We start from the raw sequence: 21,362 nt of genomic DNA on the forward strand, positions 1-21,362 counted from the left end.
TTTTCCAAACGCTATCACCACCATACCTCATGCTCATGTCCCGTTCAGGTTGGACTAGCTTGTAGAAATCATCCAGAACTGACATTTCACTTTCACTTAATATGGGCACACCATTGACACCTTGCTTCAGGTCACTACGGACATCATCATCACCTAACTTGTCCAGAACAAACTGCAGCTCAAGGACAGTCTTTAAACGCTTTTGTTCTGCTTCCTCTCGCATGAGCTGTTCTCGCCTGGCTGTCTTTTTTATTGTTTTTTGAATCTATCAAAGGAAAACATTTTAAATAATCAACAGTAATATGCTTTACATTCAACTCTATGTAAACGTGAAATCATTTAGTTGTCCTAAAATACATGCAAGAGATACCTCACTTAACCTTTCATTCTAGATCTTGGTTCTCACAATCACTGTATCATTCTTAACTTCCTTTTAACATCAGAAACACCAGGAACATCAATTGCCACAAAAATATCAACATTTTGTATTATAATTTCACTTTGAAATTAAAATGTTTATCTTATTTCTATTTTCTTTGCTTATGGACTAAAAAAAAGCATCACATCTTCAAGAAAATTACTTTTCTCTAAATAATACTGAAGTCATCACTATTGAGTATTGTTATCTCCGTTTTGTTTTTTTGGGTGGGGCAATGGGGGTTAAGTGACTTGCCCAAGATCACACAGCTAGTAAGTGTCAAGTGTCTGCGGCCAAATTTCAACTCAGGTACTCCTGAATCCAGGGCCAGTGCTTTATCCACTGCACCACCTAGCTGCCCCTTTTATCTCCATTTTTAAAAATGAAGAACTAGGCACTCAAAGATTTAGGTAACTTGCTTACGGTCATACAATTAAAATGTCCAAGTCAAGATTTGTAGCCAGGTTTTTGGTTTTTTTTACTAAAGCCAATGTTCTTTTCTACACCAGCCCAGGTGTCAGACTCAAATAGAAGGGAAAACAACAGATGAATTCAAGCTGGCCCACACCTCTGCTCTACACCTCATTGCCTAAAACCCAAAAAGGACATTTCTTTGGTAAAACAGCGCCAAGAGAGGGATGGCTGTAAAGCATAAGGACACAGGCTAACTAATGAAGTCTTTCTGAAAATGGTACAACTTAACATATATATATGAAGTGACCGATAAATGAATATTGGATTTTATTCCCTTTTAACAATTTTAAGACTAACCTTTAAAGACCCATTTCAATCCTCATTATGGCATAAAGGTGGCCATGGGTTCCAAGAACTCTGCCAGCTCTAGCAAGTCCTAGACCAAGCTGGAAAGGGTTTAAATGCAGGCCTGATGAAAGACTGGGTCGTCTGCTGCCCTCCCCACCTTCACTTAGAGAATTTCATTCCTTCCATTCAAGTTGGATGAAGGTAATGAACTTTTTAACCACAGCAATTCTCAAAGACCGCCTACTAAACCTAGAGCCAATGTCATCTATGCTGGTAGAGCAAAGAGGCTAAATTAAACATCTGTCAAGTGTTGACATCTAAAAGGGTGCTGCTCACTTCTGAGCAGATGTACCCTTTGGAATGTATCTAAAACTTTTCCTTATTTCGCTGTATTTAGATATAGAATTTTAAAGGCAGAAGAGAATTTAAATAACATTTATTGGAACACCTTTCAACTGACTCTTCTCAATACCTCAAGAGTTAATTTACACCAGTAGCAAGTGGGAGAGCCACGACTAGAATGTGGACAGTCATTTTTTGTTTTAATCACCAACACTTGCTGTAAAAGCACCGGTATATTGCCACCAATCATCCACTGTCTACTTACATCTTGGCTCAGGGCCATGAAACTCCGCTGCAGTTCTTTTGCAAACTCCAAGTTATTTGTGACTTCCTGGTACTTAGACACTGCATCCTACAAAGACAAGAGTTCCTCTTCATTGGAAATATACAGAACTACATTAACTATTTTCTTATTTATAGTAGCAAAAATATAATCTTTAAACAAATTTAAGATTTTTTACCAGTTGATCTTGATTAAGTCTTTCCCCCTTGTTCATTCGATCCTGGTAATCATCAAGCTTACCCTAGGTTAAAAGAAAAGTTTATGTTCAATATTTCAGGACAAAGTTAAATTAAGCATTAAAACATGACAAAGCTACAACACTAACCTGGAGTATTAAGTTTCCATTCTGATTCATATAATTTAGATTTGTCCCAGTCTTAACTGTAGCTATGATTTTGCCAAACCAATAATAGGAAGGTTCCTGACAAATATGTTTGAAAAATCCAAAAGGACACATCGGCAACTATCATAATATAAAATTTAAATGACACACTTTTAAGTTTATATTTGTAAAAAAACATTAACACTACACAGAGTAATTTTTTTTAAATCTCAGGAGCTATATACAAGGTACAAAAACACAGAAAACATAATTCCTAAACAACAAAGCCAAGAGGTAAGTTATAGACACCTGAAACAATGAACAAGGTTACAGTCCATAAGAAATGTTCCTGCCTAAGCAGTCAAAATACCCCACAAGATGAAACAGTAGGAGGCAATAAGTTCCACAAGAACACTTTTATAAGGTGCTGTATTTGGACCATCAACCAAGTTTCTGAAACTTTCTGGTGTGGTTTGGGTCTAACACCATAACAACATCTTGTAAAACAACAAAGATCAGGACAATCTAAAAGGAGTCCCTCTGTGATAAATAGCTCAGATATAAAGTGCTAAATTCAAATACAGCAGTGACTGGGGCAAAAGGAAACAAAGAGATTGCAAATACACTTGTTTTTACTGTGGTTAAAAGTGTTTATTTTAAAAAATTACCTTGCAGAGGAAAAAAAAGTGCAAAATGATATGGTCTAAGCAATTAGAGAATAGGACCAGTGGACTGATTGTTCCACACACAGAGACAGTAAGCATAAAAGGGGTTCAAGAAGAGAGATCACTATGGGCCAATGTGCTCAGACTAGATTTCATGGAGGTGGGATCTGCGCTGAAATTGGAAGAACTAAGTAAAAATGAAATATTGATAAAAGCTGTGTACATACATCCCTATTTATTCGAATTGGTGTACTACTTAATTGGCTTGTCCTGGGTGTACCTCAGGTCATTCCCAAGAGACACAGGCTCCCTTCCAACCTAACCTCACTGCCTGGGTGGCCCACAAAGAGCAGTCACTTCTGATTTTAGGTACCCTGTGAGCACACATGTGCACATACAAACACCCAGAGATAAATTACAAACAAAGTTGTTGGTAAAGTTATCAATTCTGAACTAGGTACCAGACTGGATTCATTTCCATGCTGCTATTCAAAAATGTTTCCAGAAAAACAAACATGCCCCAACTACAGCCCCAGATTACTTCTTGAGGCCAATTCAAATACAAGTCCCATCTGTAAAGCCCAGAAAACACCTTACTGCCAGTCTGTATCTCTTCCACATTTCATTTTTTTTTACAATTTTGACTTCCAAATTCTGTGCTTTCCTCAGCCCCTTCCCTACCCACTGAGAAGGCAAACAATGACACCATTATACATGAAGTCATGCAGAACATATTTCTAGATTATGTTGGGGGGAAAGTGAAAAACAATACGCTTCAATTTTCACTCAAGAGTTCATCAGTTCTCTCTCTGGAGGCAGACACATCTATGGACTCCCATTTTTCTCACATTTCTTAAAGCTCAGAAATGTTCACAAGTAGCAGAAAGCTCCTTAATTTAATCTGCCTTAACAATCATGGCTCAATAAAACTATATTTCTATCTTTTATTCTGTTGAGCGATTGCCTACGTGAAAGGAAATTGAGTTACAATTATTTAAAATTAAGCCTTGCCCTTAAAAACCTATAATCATATAAATAAGTATGAAAAACAGACTATGAGGTTAAAAGAAAGCTTTTAGCTGGGAATGACAGAAGCTTTCAGTGAGATGAAATGAGTTAGGACTAGAAAGTTAGCTTTAATAGGTAGATGGAAGAGTACACCATAAACTGAGAGAATAAATGATATTTTGGAAACAGTAAATTATTTTTGTGAGAATCTTAGTAGTATGAAATAAGGCTAGAAAAGGTAAGCTGGAGTCAGATTATATAGAGTCTTAAATACCAGACTCAAGTTTGCATGTTGTACCCTATAGGCATAAGGGAGCCACTAAAGGTTCTTGAATAAGGCAAGGACACAATCACACCAGGACAGATTATTTTAATAACTTCATGAAGACTGGGAGGGAAAGGGAAACAGAAGGCACGTTAGGAGGCATAATTTGAATCAATAATTCAAAGGAGAGATGATAAATAAGCATCTAATTAAAGCAAGGGTTGTTCCTGACCTATTTAGTCATGGACCCTCTCTCCTCTTTGGCAGACCTAAGAACCTCTCTCAAAAGATTTTTAAATAAATAAAATAAAATGCCTTAGGATTGCCAAGGAAGCCAACTATATTGAAATAGTTATCAGAATATTTAAAAAACAAGTTCAAACCCCTAGGTTAAAGAACCCTTGTTCTAGAGCAAAGCTTCTTAAACTCTAAGTAGCCACCCCATTCCTATTTGATATACCTATATACCCAGAATCGCGTAAAAGTTGTTCGGGCGAAAAAGGATTACAAGTGGAAAAAGTTTTAAAACTATGATCTAGAGTAGCATTAATTGTATTACATCATTTGGGGAGGAGGGGAGAGAAATGTTACAGGAATTTCTTGTGAAGTTTCTTCCTTTGCTCCTAAAAGCATGTTGTGATTGAGATGTCTTGGCAAGCAGAAGGGTCCACCTCTTTACCAGAGACTAGAAGGAAGAGAGGAAGAGGGAACTCTTGGGGAATGGCTTCAGTGAAGGTGAGGACCTGGATGTCCTTCTGGCCCCTCAAAATAAAAACTCAACACTTGCCCTGCACCTCCTCCCAATTTCTCATTGTTTTTGGAACTTCCATTCTCAAGTCACTGAGGCTTGTCATTTCTGGGCCATCTCTTCCTTATTCCTCATGCAATCAGTTCCATCCCCATGCCTTCTCCAAGACTGCTGATCCCACCACCATTATCATGTCCCTTCATGAAAATGTTCAATCTCTTTTTACTCACTAGTCTTTCTTGTTTGTCTACAAATACACCTAACCCTGCCACCTTTAAAAACAAACAAAAACAAAACCCTCACTAGGACCTCCTGTGACTGCTTTACCTTTCCTCTCCTTCCCAGCTAAACTCTGAAAAAGCAGTTCCTCCACTTTTCTCAATCTCTTCTAGATCCTAGGCAATCTGCCCTCCATCTTCTTCATTCAATGAAAACGGTTCTCTCTGGTTACCAATGGCAAATGCTGGCAGAGCTTTGTGAAAACAGACATTAATACACTGTTGGTGGAGCCGTGAACTAAATCAATCATTCTGATGAGAACAATGGCCAAAAAACTATTTAATTGGCTCTACCGTTTGATCTAGCAATGCTACCACTAAGTTCTTTAGTCCAAAGAGATCAAAGTAAGAAAAAAGCCTCCATATGTATAAAAATATTTATAGCAGCTCTTCTTTTGATGACAAAGAATAAAAACTATGGGGATAGGGGATGCCCATCATTTGGAGAATGGCCAAACAAGCCATGGTATGTAACACTATTGTGCTTTTTAAAAATTTTTTAATGGGGCAATGGGGTTAAGTGACTTGCCCAGGGTCACACAGCTAGTAAGTGTCAAGTGTCAACAACACTATTGTGCTTTAAGAAATGATGAAGGGGGGGCAGCTAGGTGGCGCAGTGGATAGAGCACCGGCCCTGGAGTCAGGAGAACCTGAGTTCAAATCCGACCTCAGACACTTAACAGCTGTGTGAGCCTGGGAAAGTCACTTAACCCCAATTGCCTCACTAAAAAAAAAAGAAAAGAAATGATGAAGGGGATGGCTTCAGAAACACCTGGGAAGACTTCAAACCAATGCAAAGTGAGCAGAACCAGAAGAGTTTATACAATAATAGCAGTATTGTAAAGATAATCAACTCTGATCAACACAATGACCAAGCGTAATTCCAAAGGATTCACAATGAAACAAGCTATGCACTTCCAAATAGAAAGCTGATGGATTCAAAGGTACCAAAGAAACCATATTTTCGTCTTGCTTTTTCTTTTTTCCACATGGCTAATGGAAGTTTTATATATTATATAATTTGTATAATATATAATTGTATAATTTTATGTATTATACAATTTGTAATGGGTTTCATTTTTCTTGCCTTCTCAGTGGATGGGGGAGGGGGAAAGGGGGGAGATATTTGGAACTGAAAATCAAGTAGAACTTTTTGAAAAGGAGTTGTTACCAATGATCTCTTCTTAATCAGCAAATCTAATGCCTTTTATCAATTCTCATGTTTCTTGGGATATGGACATTTCCATAGCATGGAACATTTTTGACCACCTTCTTCATCAGGATACTCTGATCTTTTGTTTTCATGACTTGTTCTCTCTTGTTCCTTCTCGGCTTTTTTTTGCAAGATTCTCATGCATTTCACCACCAGGAACTGTGAGAGATAACCACTGCTCTGTTCTTTTCTTTCTATCATTTCTCACTTGGTGTTCTCAACAACTCCCATGGCTTAAATTGTAAGTATCATCTCAATGCAGATGATTCCCAGATCTCCAGCTCCATCTTGAAGTATGAGCTCTGATCCCACATCACCGACTTGTCTACTGGATATTTCAAACTCAACATGTACAAAACAGAACCCATCATCCAAACATCCCAATTACTGTCGAGGGCATCACTACCCTCACCGTCATGCAACTCATCACTCTCCCAATCTATTCAATCTATTGCCGGATCTTGCTGTTTCCTTCCAACATCTGCTTACGTAGTCTAAGGAGACCCTCGTCTGCTCCTTGTTCTTCTCCATCTCCATGACTTTGCAATGGTCAAAACACCCCCTCATTTCTACCTAACACCCCTAGCTTCCCTTCTTCAGTCCAAGTGCTATTTGCCCCAGGAGAGCAAATTATCTGTCTGGTGCCTGACCCTCTGCTTCCCAATGCCTTCTCCAAGACTATGTTTCATCTGCTCTGTAACATTTTATGCATAGGTTGTGTCCCCCATTAAAACTTTAAGTTCCTGGGGGCAGCTGGGTGATGCAGTGGATAAAGCACTGCCCCTGGATTCAGGAGGACCTGAGTTCAAATCCAGCCTCTGACACTTGACACTTATTAGCTGTATGACCCTGGGCAAGTCACTTGACCCTCATTGCCCAGCCAAAAAAAAAAAATTGGTTTTTGTTGTTCTCTTCTTATATTTTCCTCTTTTGTTCTGATTCTTCTTTCACAACATGGTAATGTGGAAATGTTTAATGTGATTGTACATATATAACCTACGTCAGATTGCTTGCTGTGTTGGGGAGGAGGAAAGGGAGGGAAGGAGAAAAATTTGAACTCAAAATCTTACAAAAATGAATGTTGAAAATTATCTTTACAAAGAACTAGAAAAAATTAAATACTATTAAGACTGAAAAAAATGTTTGTTGATACGATTGGATACTTCCTCCAAGTGCACATTCCAAACCACCCACCCTACCACGCTGTGGCCTCTTCTGTTTCTTCCACCATAGAAGGTCCCACAGGGGGTATTGCCAGTCCAACAGTTATTCCTCACTCTACCCATGACTTAGACCACTTTTTTTTATTCACAAATGTGATGACCTTTTCAAATTCTAATTCTCCTCCCTAGTTCCATACTCATTTGCTATTTGCTGTTTACCTTGCTCAGACCCACTATGTGTGCCTCTATTACCCTTTGACTGATAATTATTTTTCCATTCTAAGGCTTCCAGAACCATATACTGGTAGAATATTGATATGAAAAAGATAAGTCTTGGTTTCTGACTACACAACCGAAAATAATTTTGAGGTTAAAAGAAAAAACATTGACCTCCCCCCCAATTACTAAAACACTAAAAATATCATATTATCTTATTTTTACTGAATTGTCTAAATAAATAATGTATCCCTCCAATATGTGCACTCCTTGATGGCAGGAATTTTTTTTTTATTTCCAGCATCTTGTTCACAGTAAATACTTAATAAAATGACTTTAATTGTTATTCAAGCAATAAACCATTTTAAAGAGAAAAGATCTTGAAGAAAAGGGGGAAAAAAACAACATGGCAGCACAAAACTTGCCAGTAAGTCTAATTTTAAAAGGCCATTAATTAACAAAAACTAGAATAAGCAGAAAAGCATGAATAGCTACAGAATACAAATGTACAAGAGTGTCAGAAGAAATAATGAACAAAGACCTAAAAGTTTAAAGAAATAAAAATGCCTTTGTAAAGCTTTGTTCAGAGTAACATAATGAAAAAGGAAGTGAAACACAGTTTAGAGATTATAACACAAAGATAACAAACAGTTCATGGTCTACCTTTTCCTTTCTAAATCAGAGATTGGTGGCATCAATTTGGAAATTTCAGCTAAGGAAATAAATGTAGAGCCATTAAGAGCTGTATAATAATGGTCTGCCTTGATAGTGAGCAGAGACTTCTCTTGTTTCCAACTCCCCAGACATATAGAGGTTTGCATTCCTGGGTGATTATTATCTGTACAAAAAAACCCCAAACAAACCACAACCCCTTTATTGATTTCTTTATGAGGTTAATAAAAAAGTCAAACATGCATCCATGTAAGCACAGCAAACCTAGAAGGTAAAGAACACCAGCTACTCCAGCAAAGGTACAGTCCTGGCACTAACAGGACTAATAGACACTAACAGAAAACAGAAAATAATGGAACTAGGCAATTCTAGCAAAAAAAAAAAAGTGGGCATCATAAAAAATTATGTTGACTCCTTTAGTCAAAAATTTATAGGTACAACTGATGGTGGTTAATCTGAATAAATAAATCTTCTGAATTATTTGGGTATTTTCATAGACCAATATTCATAACAATAAAATTCCAGGAAAGCCAAAGGGACCTAGATAGTCCCTTTAGCACAGTGCCTAGCAAAAGGGTGCCAAATAAATGCTTATTCACTTCCTTCCCTCTATTAACCTTTAAAATACACCATTATACTCTTAAAATCAGTTGGCCTACTCAACAAATCTCAAAACTCCAATAGAAATATCCCATTACATTGAAATCTATCCTAGTAAATACCACTAGGAGTAGCTCCTTGCAACAGAGCATTTCTGTCCCAGAAGTAGTCCCACATGCTTTCTTGGTCCAATTATCAAAATAAAATTTCACAATGAGTCAATCAATTTATTCAGTACTTACTGTGTGCAAGGTACTGTAAGGTATGTATAGACAGGGTCCCCTGACCTAACCTGAACATTGCAAACTTGGGACGAAGACACAAAGAAATCATCATTCCTTTGTATCCTTAGTCTAAAGTATTAAATTGAGTGGTAGAACTGCTATGGAAGTAAAAAAAAAAGGGAGGGAAATTCTAGTTGAGACAGTGGAAGGAAAAGCCTAATCTTTCTCAGGAAAGAGCTTAGTTCTGGAAAACCTAAAGCAAGTGTTTTCCCCTTCCTGAGCTCACACCCTTTGAAAAACAGCTGAATGAGGATTTTTTAAAAATTAAAAGTCAGATGAACCATACTGAATATGCCCTATAAAACAGTCTCCTTAACCCTTTAAATATTCATTCACTGCCAACAGAAAAATCCAAAGAATTCCAAAAATAGAACAGCATGAATCAAGCAATCCAAAACTGAGGGGGAGAGAAAATTCAAACACCCTGTACTCTCCAGTTCAAGAATGATTTCCTACCCCTTTTCTGTCACTTGTATAACAACATTCAAAAATTTATTTATTGGGGCCTGCCCAAGTGCTGAGAAATCTTCCATTTGAAACTTGAAAAAGCTGTCATTCCTAGCAATTTCATTTCAAGATGTTTCAATGAGTTGTTATAAAATGACCATCAAGATTTAAAACTTCCATTATAGATCCGTTTCTGTAGCAATAGCTGTAACAATGAGCTTTTTATCTGCATTCTTATATTCTGGGACTTTTCTGGTAAAACTAACAAAAAACAAAATCTAAAGACAAAGGATTCTGCAAATTATAAGCCAAGTAAGCTTGCCTTTGATTCCTTTCAAATCTTCAGGACATTATTATTAAAGGGATGGTCACTGCATATTTAGAAAAGGAAGCAGTGATAACAGCCAGCCAATATAATTTCATTAAAAACAAATCTAAACAGACTATTTCCTTTTTAAATAGTTTCTTGATTGGTTTGCTAAGGGTAAAGCTACAGAGAGCTTACCTAGATTTTACTGAAGTCTCTCATGTGATTCCTGTGGACAAGATGAAAAGATGGAAGCCTAACAAATAGGTAAAGTGTATTATGAACTGGTTAAATGGCCAGATGCAAAGAATCGTTTGCCATTAACTTGTGAGCACTCTAATCAAATTCTCTGTGCTTGGCCCAGAACAGTATAATTTTTTTTTTCTACCAAACTTAGATATAGGTATAGATGGCATGGTATCAAATTAGATGACAGAATCAGAACTCAAAAATATCTCAAATTGCTAATACAGTGGACAAAATATAAGATGAAATGTAATGCGAATCTACATTTAGCTTCAAAATACAAAAGAATGAATATAGATGAGGGAAACCTGTCTAAATAGCTCACCCCCCAAAAGACATACATGTTTTAGTGATCTGCAAGCTTGGTGAACCGTGGGAGGACAGGCACCTTAATGCAATGTTGATGTGGCTTTGAATTGGTGCAATCATTCTGGAAAACAATTTGGAATTCTAACAAAAAGTTACTAAACTGCATACCACCCTCTGGCCCAGTGGTACTACTATGCCTATAACCCTTAGAAATCAATAACACAGAAGAAAAGGGTATCATAAGCACAAAAAAGTAAGATTTTTTTATTGTTGTAGCAAATAACTAGAAACAAAGTGAAGAACCATAAATTGGAGAATGGATAAACAATGATAAAATATGAATGTAATAGATTATTGCACTCTAAGAAATGATAAAAAGGACAGAACCAGAGAAACCTTAAGACCTGAAAGAACTGATGCAGTGACTATTATTAATATGATACCTCCAACACTTTAAAGGAAAATAACTTTTAAAGACTTAAGAACTCTGAAAATGCAGAAAATGACCTCAGGAATAAGATGGAGATGTGCAAAATGAGTCCTAGATTTTCAGACATTGGGGGGGCGGGGAGGGCGCTGGGGCTTGGGGTAGGGGAATTGTGAGAGTGACACCAAAAAAAGCATGAAAACATTTAAAAAACACACAAAAGAGAACAGAATCACAGATAGAAGGTACACAAATGGGGTAGTTTGGTTACTTCATGTTTATCAAACTCATAATAAAGAATTTTTTTAAAAAATCAACAGAATACAGCAACAATAAGAAACTAACAATCTTAAAACCTATCAAGTTAGAGTATCCCAGTTTCAGGATGCCAGAGAACTGCTGTACTCTGGCCTGGTCAGACATAGGGAGCATTATTAATAGCCACGTATTAGGAAAGACAATGGTGAGCTAGGGAGTTCAGGAGAGCAAGCAAGATGAAAGGCCTGTGTGATTCATGCCATATGGGGATTAGTCCAAGTGCCTCAGGATGTCTGGCCTAAAGAAGACTTGGGGGAGACACGTAGAAGAGATTCACTTGTTCTGCTGAGCCCCAGTGAACAAAACCATAAGCAACGAGTAGAAATTGCAAAGGGGATAATCTCCAAGTGGAATGGGCTGCCCGGAAGAGTAGTGAAGTTCCCCTTCCCATGAGATCACTTGTCAAGGGGGTTGCAGATGGGTTTCTGTAGAAGAGGTCTGGACCAGATGACCCCTAGAGAGGTCTCTTCCACACTAAGATTCTGATGAAGAAGGGACAATTTCTCTCACTGTTCCCAAAGTGACTTCAAAGAATGCATATTAATGTCATGGATTATCGCAGTCTAAGAAATGACACAAGGGACAAAGAAACCTTAAGACCTGAAAGAACTGATGCAAAATGAGCACCACCAGGATAATTTACACAATACCTTCAATGCTGTTGTTTGCATTGTTTGAAATCTATTATTAAAAATTTCCCATAAAACAACTTACTTCTGGCTAAAAAAGCAGGGACATTATCCAACTTCTATAGGACTTTATGAGGTCTGTTCATCATGCAGTAACGTAACTGTACCTGCATCCCATGACGAAGTGAATTAGCTCAAAAGACCATAGAACTTTTTATAGTTACCTAATTGAGCTGAAAGATAAAAGAATGTTGACCAGACAGCACGCCATTTCTCAAATTTTAGAAATCTATTGTACTCCTGATATCTTTTAAAAGTTAGCAAACTGTAAGACTTTTATAAATTAACCTTGAGCAGGGTTGCATGGTAGAAATACTGGATTTGGAGCACAAGTTCCTGTGAGAAAGACCAGGCCAGCTGCCACAACTAAAGAAATGCTTCTACAAACCCAAGTCCCTCTCACTGCCTTCCATTTGTTGAGAGTTCAGGGAAGGGTTCAAATGTCTTAAACTCCCCATTTCAGGACATGCTTTTGGGAAAAATTTGTTTCTACACTCCAACCTTCTCAGTTAACAGTCATCCACAGTGGAGGAAGATGGAGTGATGCAGGAAGATGGAGTGATGCAGGAAGCTGGGTGTAAAAGTACTATTTCTCTATCTTTTCTAGTTTGGCAAGTCCAAATATGAGGGCTATCCTTTGCTTCAGAAACAATCCATCTGTGTATCAAGTTTTAAAATTCTTTTTGAATACGGTCAATTGAATAAACCAAAAAATTGGATCCTTAATCTGGGGTTTAAAATTGTATTCCAGAGGCAGCTAGGTGGCACAGTGGATGGAGCACCGGCCCTGGATTCAGTACTACCTGAGTTCAGGTCTGGCCTCAGACACTTAACACTTGCTGGCTGTGTGACCCTGGGCGGGTCACTTGACCCCAATTGCCTCACTTTAAAAAAAAAAAAAGAAAATTGTATTCTAATTAGAGACAGTGTGGCATATTGAAAAGACTGGACTTGGGAGTCCAGTGACTTGATGGGTTTATATCCTCTCTCTGATCTTTATTATCCCTTTGTGTAACCTTGGGCAAGTCTTTGACCACTCTGGGGCTGTTTCCTCACCTAAAAGATGTGGAGAATATCTTATCTATCTCATAGGGTGATTATAAGGATCCAATGAAAATGCAGCATAAAGCACTTTGCAAACCTCAAAGCTCTAATAAATGCCAGGAATTAATTTATTTCTATGACATATCCTTTTTTCTACTTAAGCCATGAAAAAGTTAATAGGAATCACTAAAATATCATATTAATGCTCAGTCAAATATGTAAAAGCATACTTCTCACACTAAAAACTCGTCGTCACTATCATTTTGCAAAGGATAACTTTGTCTACTTAAAAAAAAAAATCAGTATTAAAGCCTCTTTCCTCTTTGCCAAGGTGAATGCAACACATGGAGCCACCTTGTCCTCTGCAATGCAGTGAAAAGGCTATGCTAACTAAATGCACGTGTTAACAAACCAAAACCAGAGACTTAAAGGAGCAAACAATTTCAACTCTTGGCCCCAAGAATTGATTATCCTGCATCTAAGAGGAATAAGGAAAGCACACTAATGATTTTATTGTGTTACCTAACAGACAGCCTTTAAAAAAATGCAGCAAGACAAGTGCTTAGCAGCGTCCCACCATGTACTGATATAAGAAGGGCCTAATTTACAACCGTGCTAACTATAAAAGATTTCAGTAACAGAAATATTTAAAGCAATACACAATTCTCAACTATACTGTGGGATGACTTTGATAAAAGGTTCTCATCTTAATTACAAAGCTGTCAGTTTCTACTTTTCCAGAAAGACGACAATGGTTAATGCATTCACTGCCAAGTCTCTCCAAGTCACATTGGCATTACCCCCAAATTCAACATGAAAACAGTTTTAAATGTTTCTTGCTGTTTATTTCTTTTCACCTGAGCCTGTCAGAACTTTAAAATAATACATCTCCCAGTTTCAGTTCTCATTTTGAAATTCATCTCTTATAGAGGTCTTTCAAAGGCCAATTATATCATACTTAAGAAATAAACAACACAGAGGAAATAAAAAATTCATCCACCTAAGTGACACTTTTATTGAACAAACCTTTAATTTTCCTAAGACTGAAACTAGAGGATCCCTTAATTTTTTTTTTAACCCTTAATTAAAAAAAAAAAGCTGGGCAGCTAGGTGTCACAGTGGCAAGAGTACCTGAGTTCAAATCCGGCCTCAGACACTTGACACTTACTAGCTGTGTGCCCCTGGGCAAGTCGCTTAACCCCAATTGCCTCCCCCCCCCCCAAAAGCTCACCATGGTAACTAGTTATAAAGGAACAAAGAGTCTGACCAAAATGTAGGGAAAAGTTCTTGAGCCTCCATGTGGAAGAGCTCCTTTTTTTTACATGGAGTTTTTAATAATGAAAGTTAAAAAAAAATCTAAATATGATAAAATGTTTGATTTCTTTGGATAGAAAAAAAAAGATGTATTTATTCTTTATTTTACATCAAAATCAACTTCATTTAGTGATCTAATTTTATTTAATCAATTTTCCTAATTCTGCACTAGCAAACTGATAGCTGAGAAATTGAACCAGATAAATTTTTTTAACCTCAGCCAGACAATTATTGGGGGGGGGGGGGTGTTGGAAGGGGGAGGAATTTTATGTCCAATTTACCCAAATTATAGTCATTTGTGCACAATGTTTATCTAGTTTTTGAAAGTTATTATTAATGCATCTCAGATCATTCCATAATATGCTATTTAACTCTCCCTCATAACTGAAATAATTTAAAAATTAACTTTAATAACCTTAATTCTGATTTGATTTTAAATGTTTTACTGTATAATCTCTATCTTCAGTGACTTATTTAAAAGTGATACAGTATTTTCTACAAGTCATTTTTTTCCAGTATAATTTGTATCACCATGTTACTTTTATTATATAACCTACCCATGAAAACAATATATCACTCAAGAGGTCCCATGAGTGGGTATTCAATGGGGCTCCCGAAGTGTATGGATGTGAAATAAACTTCAGAAAAAAAAATGACTGCAACAGCAATTACAAATTAGATAGGAATATGTATCATTTGATACAATGGATATGTTCCTAAAAACTAGAGTGCAAACTGAGAGGTGCTCATTAATTTTAAGGCAATTTCAGAGTGAAGTATATGTAGAAAAATCATACCCTAATTTAAACTGAGTTTGGGTCAGATTATAACCAGTTTTTCTTTTAAGTGGAAATATTCCTGTATAGAAAATCTGTACCTTTACTAATACAGAAATGCCACTAAACATAATCCAATAACACAGCTGATTTTTTAATCAAATGTTTGGTTTTTGTTTAGATTTTTTCAGTACAATTGCTCCCCTTCCCCTTATCTTCTGGGTTCTCAAGCCTCATACCAGGAGAGAGGGAGTACAAATCTCTATGTGTACTAAAAACAAATTCTAAACAAAAACAATCTAGTTAAGTCATTTGTAAACTATTAAGGGGAGGACAGCTAAGAGGCTGGAGGGAGTAGCAGAATCTACTATTCGCCTGCTAATCAATTTTTACTACTTTTGATATAAATTTTACCTTGTACACTTCCCCTTACCAGTTATGCCATACCTGGAGCTTCAATTAGAACATAAACATTTCAAGATACTTTGAAAGATGAAAGACAGAATATAATTCACCAAAAAACACAAAAGAAACAGAAATTAAGAGTCACCTAAAAAATTCAAATTCTCAAGTGGCTTTTTTTCAATGCATCTATATCAATGGAGTTACTATTGTTAAGTCAAGCTATTCCCTGAATTGGGAAGGGCTAGGTGGGGGCAGCTAGGTGGCTCAGCAGATAAAAGCAACCGGCCCTGGATTCAGGAGGACCTGAATTCAAATCCTGCCTCAGACACTTGACACTTGCTACCTGTGTGACCCGGGCAAGTCACTTAATCCTCATTTCCCCACCAAAAAAAAAAAGATTAATATGTAGCAAAAATAACTGTTAGTCTCCTTGTCTAAAAGAGAATTAAAAAGCCAGCTTCAGGATGCCAATTTTTTCCCTTTCCCCCATGCAAGATATAGGTATCTCGCACTACTCATCTAAAGTATTTGTGGCTATAGAACCTTGGCAATAGGAGGGGCATCTGAGACCAACCCTGTTGAAGAGTCAGTCACTTACAGATGAAAAAAGGAAAGCCCAGAGGCTGCGCCTTGCTCCGGGTCTAGGGGACGCTCCCAAGTGTGGCCATCCTAAGGATGCTCCTTAGACTACAGGACACTTCCATTTAAATGAGATAAATCCCAAACAAAAGAATTTACTGCTCCAAATTCTGTGTGTGCACTTAGGAAGAGGGGTGGTGCTCCCCGATCTGTCCGGCACTACGGAGGCCCTAATGGAGCCGTCACCGGGCAAGGACTGAAGGCGATAAGAGACGGGGTTTTTATGTGTAATTCTCTCAAAGTGCTAACTGGCGGTGAACATTTTCCAGGGAATTATCGGGAGAGAAACAATGTGAGTCGCCCAGGCTCAGTGGATAGAGCTCGGGGCAGGAAATCCGGAGGGGCGCAGACCCCGTGACCCTGGGCAAGCCTCAGTTTCCTCGCCTGTGAAATGGGGATGATAATTAACAGCCCTACCCGCCAGGGAGGTGGTGGGAACCAAAAGGGGTCCCGATTACGCGACCCTTCCCACGGGGCCCAACGACAACAGCTCCACAACGTGGGGCTGCAGCCCCGAGGCCCGGGGAGCGGTCGGGGCCTGGCCGGCCTCGGGCCCCCTCCCCCCCGCCGGGGCGGCCGGGAGACAAAAGGCTGCGCCGAAGACCCCCGCCCCCGTGGGTGTGGCTCCCCCCCCCCGCCCCCGGCCCGGCGGCCTCCGGGCCCGCTTTCGCTTTGTGCTCGCTACGCGGCGGCTCCGAGGCGCTTCCCCCCGGGCCGCCGCCGCCGCCATGTTCGTCTCCCGGCCCATGTGCCCCGGCGGCCCCTCCCCCCGCGCCCCCTGCCAGCCCGGGTCCCCAGCAGTTACGGGGCCGGTGGGCCCCCTCCCCCTCCCCGCCCCTAGGCACCTTCTTCTTCTCCAGGTTGCGGAGCTTCTTGTCGATCACGCCCAGGATCTGCTTCATGGCCTCCGTCTGCACCGAGCCGGGGCCGCTCGCGGCCTGCTGCTGCGACCCCGCCGCCGCCGCGCCCGCAGGCCCCGAGGCGCCGCCGGCCGCGGCCTCGGCGCCGGAGGAGGAGCCCGGCGGCGGCCCGGACGCCTTGCCGCTGCTGGTGGTGTTGGTGGCCGAGGGCATCTTCGACAGCGAGAGGGGCGAGAAGACGAGAGGGCCGGGTTAGGAGGGAGAGCGGGAGCGAGCGAGCCAGCGACCGGAGGGCGGACGGGGGCAGGCGCGGGACAAAACGCGACGCACCGGGCGGGCCGCCGAGCCCGCCCTACTGGGGGCGCGCGCGCGGGGAAGGGGGTCGGGGCCGGGGGGAGGGAGGTGCGGGGCCGAGGGCGCGCGCGCGCGGGGAGGGGGCGCACGGGGAACGAGCGGGGAACGAGGAGGCGCGGGGGCGCGCGGGCCGGCCGGGAGGCGCGCGCCGGGCCCGCTCTCCGAACCCTCCCCCCACCCCCCACGCGAGCCTCTTCCCTCGGCCTCGGCCGCCCCGGGGCCCGCGGCTCGCGCCGGGGGCGGGGCCTCGCGGCGCCCGCCGCCAACGGCCGCCGAGCAACGGTCCCCCGCCGGGGCGGCCGGGCCTCCGCCGCCGCCGAGCGAGCGAGCGGGGGCCGGGCGGCCGGAGGGGGCCGGAGGCGGCGGCCGCCCCCTCCCAGGGCCGAGGCCGCGGGCCCCGCCGCCGCGCCGGAGCCGGGCTCACCGTGCGTGCGCGGAGGCCGCTAAGGATCCGGAGTGGGGCGGCCGAGCGGGGGGGAGGGTGGCGGTGTGTGCCGGGCTGTATTGTACTGTCTGCCGGTGGGCTCAGGCCGCGCCGCGCCGCTCTGCCCCGTCCCTGCTGCTGCACCGAGAGCTGCCGCTAGTGAGGCAGAGGAAGGCGAGCGGGAGGGACTTAGCCAGCCCGGGGGGAGGGGAGCCCGGCGAGGGGAGGGGAGGGAGGCAGGAGGGAGGGGAGGGCGCCGACGAGCGGAGCGAGCCGGGGGCCTGCGCCGCGCCGCGGCCTGCCCGCCGCGAATGCCTGTCTGCCTGCCCGGCCGCCGCCCGGGCCCGGGGGCCCGCGCCCCGCTGCCGCCGCACCCTCCGGCCGGGGAGGCCCCTGCCGACGGCGGCGGGCAGGGCGGCAGGCCGGGCGGCGCCGCTCCGGGCCTCGAGGCCGCCGCAGGTCCTTCAGGCGAACTCGGGGGCTGCCCGGCCGGGGACAATAGGTGTCAAGCGGCCGCGGGAGGGGGGAGAGGGGAGGAGGGAGGGAGGCCTGGGCACATCCCTTATATGGAGGGGCGGGGCTGCGGAGCTGGGGATAGCGGCGGCGTCCCCACCCCCACCCGCCATCTCCGCCCCACCTACGCCCCGGGCCTGCAGAAGATGGCTTAGGATGAAGCCAAGCGTGCCTAGCAGGGTTCAGAAAGTGCGGACTAGCTGGGGCGGCGAGGCACGGGATTTGTGCCGCTTAGCCCTGCGGGGGAGAACGTGGCTCCGCCGGCCGCCCAGCTAGGGGCCGGAGCAACAACCAGACCCCGAGGGCCTGCAGAGCGGGACCCGGCACGAGAAGAGGCCGGCGAGCGCGAAGCACCTACTGTTTGCCAGCCCCTTCCCTGCAGAGCCTGGCCTTCCAGCGCTACGTCTAAATAAATGCAAAGTTAACTGGGGGAGGGGGGCTCTGTGAGAGGCGCTGGAGCCGAGCCTCCAGACCACAGGAGCCCAGATGAGGAGGGGGCGCCGTCCCAAGCCCGGCCTGAAGCTTGGAGACACGCACAAGGTTTAAAAAACGTAGAGAACCCCGATGGTCCAAAAAAGTTAAACAGACGAGGGGCTTGTAGGCGCTGGGGATACAAAGACAACCCTCACCCCCAAGGGGCTTCGGTTATACTGTGAAGCATGAGTGAGGAGGAAAAGCACCCACAAACAGCTGGGCGGGGAGGGGGAGGAGAGGAGTCTGTAACGGGGACAATGATGCATTGTGGGCTTGAGAAACAGGTTGGGAATGTTCAGAAGGGGGACATGGGAATGTCGAGTTTGGGGAACACGGTCTGGAACACCAAATGGGAGCTAGATTGCAGAGGTCCTTCGCTGCTCAGCTGAAAACCCCATATTTTATCCTATCCATGGGGAGCCACTGAAGACTTGAGCAGGTAGTCTCACCTTTAGACCAATGCTTTAGGAAGATTTTGACAGCTGTGGTTGGATGGTGTGGAGAGACTAAAAAGGCAGAGTCCCCAGTTAGGATAATGTAAGTGAGAGATCCTAAGGGCCTGCAATAAGGCATTAGCAACCAAAGGGGAAGAATTTAATGCATGCAAACATTCTAACCACGAACCAGCTGCCCAGGGTATTAGGGTGTGTAACCAATTACCTCCAAAGGTTTCATGGATGGATTGTGCATTTACCTAGTGCTAGGCACTCACAAACTATTCCCTCAAAAAGCATTTTCTCCTTGCCCTTTAAAGGAGTTTGGCAATCTCACTGAAAAGAGCAAGAGGGATATAAAATAATAGAGAATCATCTGTGATTAAGTGCCAGTACTGACAACTGCTATAGTTCAGAGGTGAGCCTAATGGGATCTAGAATCATCACAGGCCATATGGAAGAAGTGGGCCTTGAGGTGGACCCTAAAAATCAGTATGACTTAGAAGCACAGCAACAGCACTGGAGATGGAGAGAACCTGAACAAAGGCAGGAAATGACCATAGGGTATTCAGGAGAAACTGGGGTCCAGGTTGGGTAATTGCAGGAGACAAGATGATGGTATAGGATGAAAGAAAGGCTGCCTGATGTAATGAATATCCCACTGAGCCTGGAATCAGGAAGAAGTGGGTTTGAATCCACCTCCAACACTGTATGACCTTGGACAAATCACTTAACCCCTCTGAATGAACCTCAGTTTCATCTGTAAGTTGGGAGTGATAATAGCACACCATAGGATTGTTGCCAGGGTCAAATGAGATAGATAATGGTTGAAAAGTGCTTAGGAGAGGCAGCTAGGTGTTGCAGTGGATAGAGCACCGGCCCTGGATTCAGGAGGACCTGAGTTCAAATCCGGCCTCAGACACTTAACACTTACTAGCTGTGTGACCCTGGGCAAGTCACTTAACCCCAACTGCCTCGATAAAAAAAAAAAAAGCAAAAAGGCAGGGAGGGTTTTTTTTTTTAATTGGGGGCGGGTAGAGTTGCCCAAAGTGTCCCAGGGTACTCAGGGCCCCTACTCATTCAAGTGGCCTCTAAAATGTCAATTCATCCTTCACTACATTATTAATCTTTGATCAAGCTTCAAGAAGTAAACAATCTTAGCCTTTACTGAGTACAGTGCCTGGCACATAGTAGGTACCTGATGTTTATTGATGTCTGTGTCTCCCTACTTCCACAAAGACTTATGTGCCCAACCAGAAGTCATTTCTCTCAGTTGACTTTCCAGTTTCCATTTTAATTATCTGCCTATATTGTCTGTCTTGTTTCTCCTGTCTCATAAATTGTGGTGTGTAAGTAAGGACTGTATCTTTCCTGCCTTCAGCACCTAAACTGCTTCGCTGGGGATCAGTAAATGTTAATTTAACTGAACCATTGTCTCTGGGCCTTTCTTTTTTTTTTTTTTTTTATAATTTTTTTTTTTTTTGCGGGGCAATGGGGGTTAAGTGACTTGCCCAGGGTCACACAGCTAGTTAAGTGTCAAGTGTCTGAAGCCGGATTTGAACTCAGTTACTCCTGAATCCAGGGCCGGTGCTTTATCCACTGCGCCACCTAGCCGCCCCTTGGGCCTTTCTTGTACCACCTTTTCCATCTTCTTCTCCTTGTCTTTCTGCCTTGACCAGTAGATTAGTCAATGTCAGACCCTTCTGGTTTGGCTAACAGGCCAAAGAAAAGCTCCAAGTGACAGGCGAAGTACGAGCAAAACACTTAGTAAAGATGCTTACACCAAGGTAAGTAAGCAAGCACCTTACTACTTGTGAGGCTGACTGCTGTGATCTCCAGTCTCTCCGGCAGAAGGGCTAATGTGTTGATTTTCATAGGTACTTCAAGGATACATGACTTCACCAGCATGCATAGGCCCTTCACTGATGCAGATCAAAACCATGATACATCTTGATTCACTGTGGCCAAAAAAAAAAAATCCATCCCTCTGATGGCCAGAGTTCTGATGATGAGCCTCTTTAAACTAATCCTGCTTGGTTCTTGGATGGCACCCTTATAGCCTCTGTGCGGTCTGATTCATATTTGAAACCTTTGTGGTTTGATAGCTGGTACCATTTGAGAATCTAAAGTGACCTCCACCCAC

The 21,362-nt window shown here is 42.6% G+C and overlaps 1 protein-coding gene across 3 annotated transcripts in view; it reads right to left on the reverse strand.

Annotated features, from left to right (window-relative positions):
- CAPRIN1 (cell cycle associated protein 1) overlaps positions 1–18,004 on the reverse strand; it is a 42,700-nt gene extending 24,696 nt beyond the window's left edge. The window contains exons 1-5 of one of the 3 annotated variants that reach the window (XM_043969841.1): positions 17,799–18,004; positions 17,006–17,233; positions 1,984–2,046; positions 1,788–1,874; positions 27–265 (exon numbers count right to left, since the gene is read on the reverse strand). In XM_043969841.1, the coding sequence (XP_043825776.1) occupies positions 27–265; positions 1,788–1,874; positions 1,984–2,046; positions 17,006–17,233 (617 nt within the window). In that variant the 5' untranslated portion in view covers positions 17,799–18,004. The remainder of the gene's footprint in view (positions 1–26; positions 266–1,787; positions 1,875–1,983; positions 2,047–17,005; positions 17,234–17,798) is intronic. The other 2 variants (XM_043969839.1, XM_043969840.1) reach the window with 2 other exon arrangements.
- Between the last annotated feature and the right edge of the window lie 3,358 nt (positions 18,005–21,362).

The sequence above is a fragment of the Dromiciops gliroides genome, chromosome 6 (genome assembly GCF_019393635.1).
Source record: "Dromiciops gliroides isolate mDroGli1 chromosome 6, mDroGli1.pri, whole genome shotgun sequence".
Lineage (NCBI taxonomy): Eukaryota > Metazoa > Chordata > Mammalia > Microbiotheria > Microbiotheriidae > Dromiciops > Dromiciops gliroides.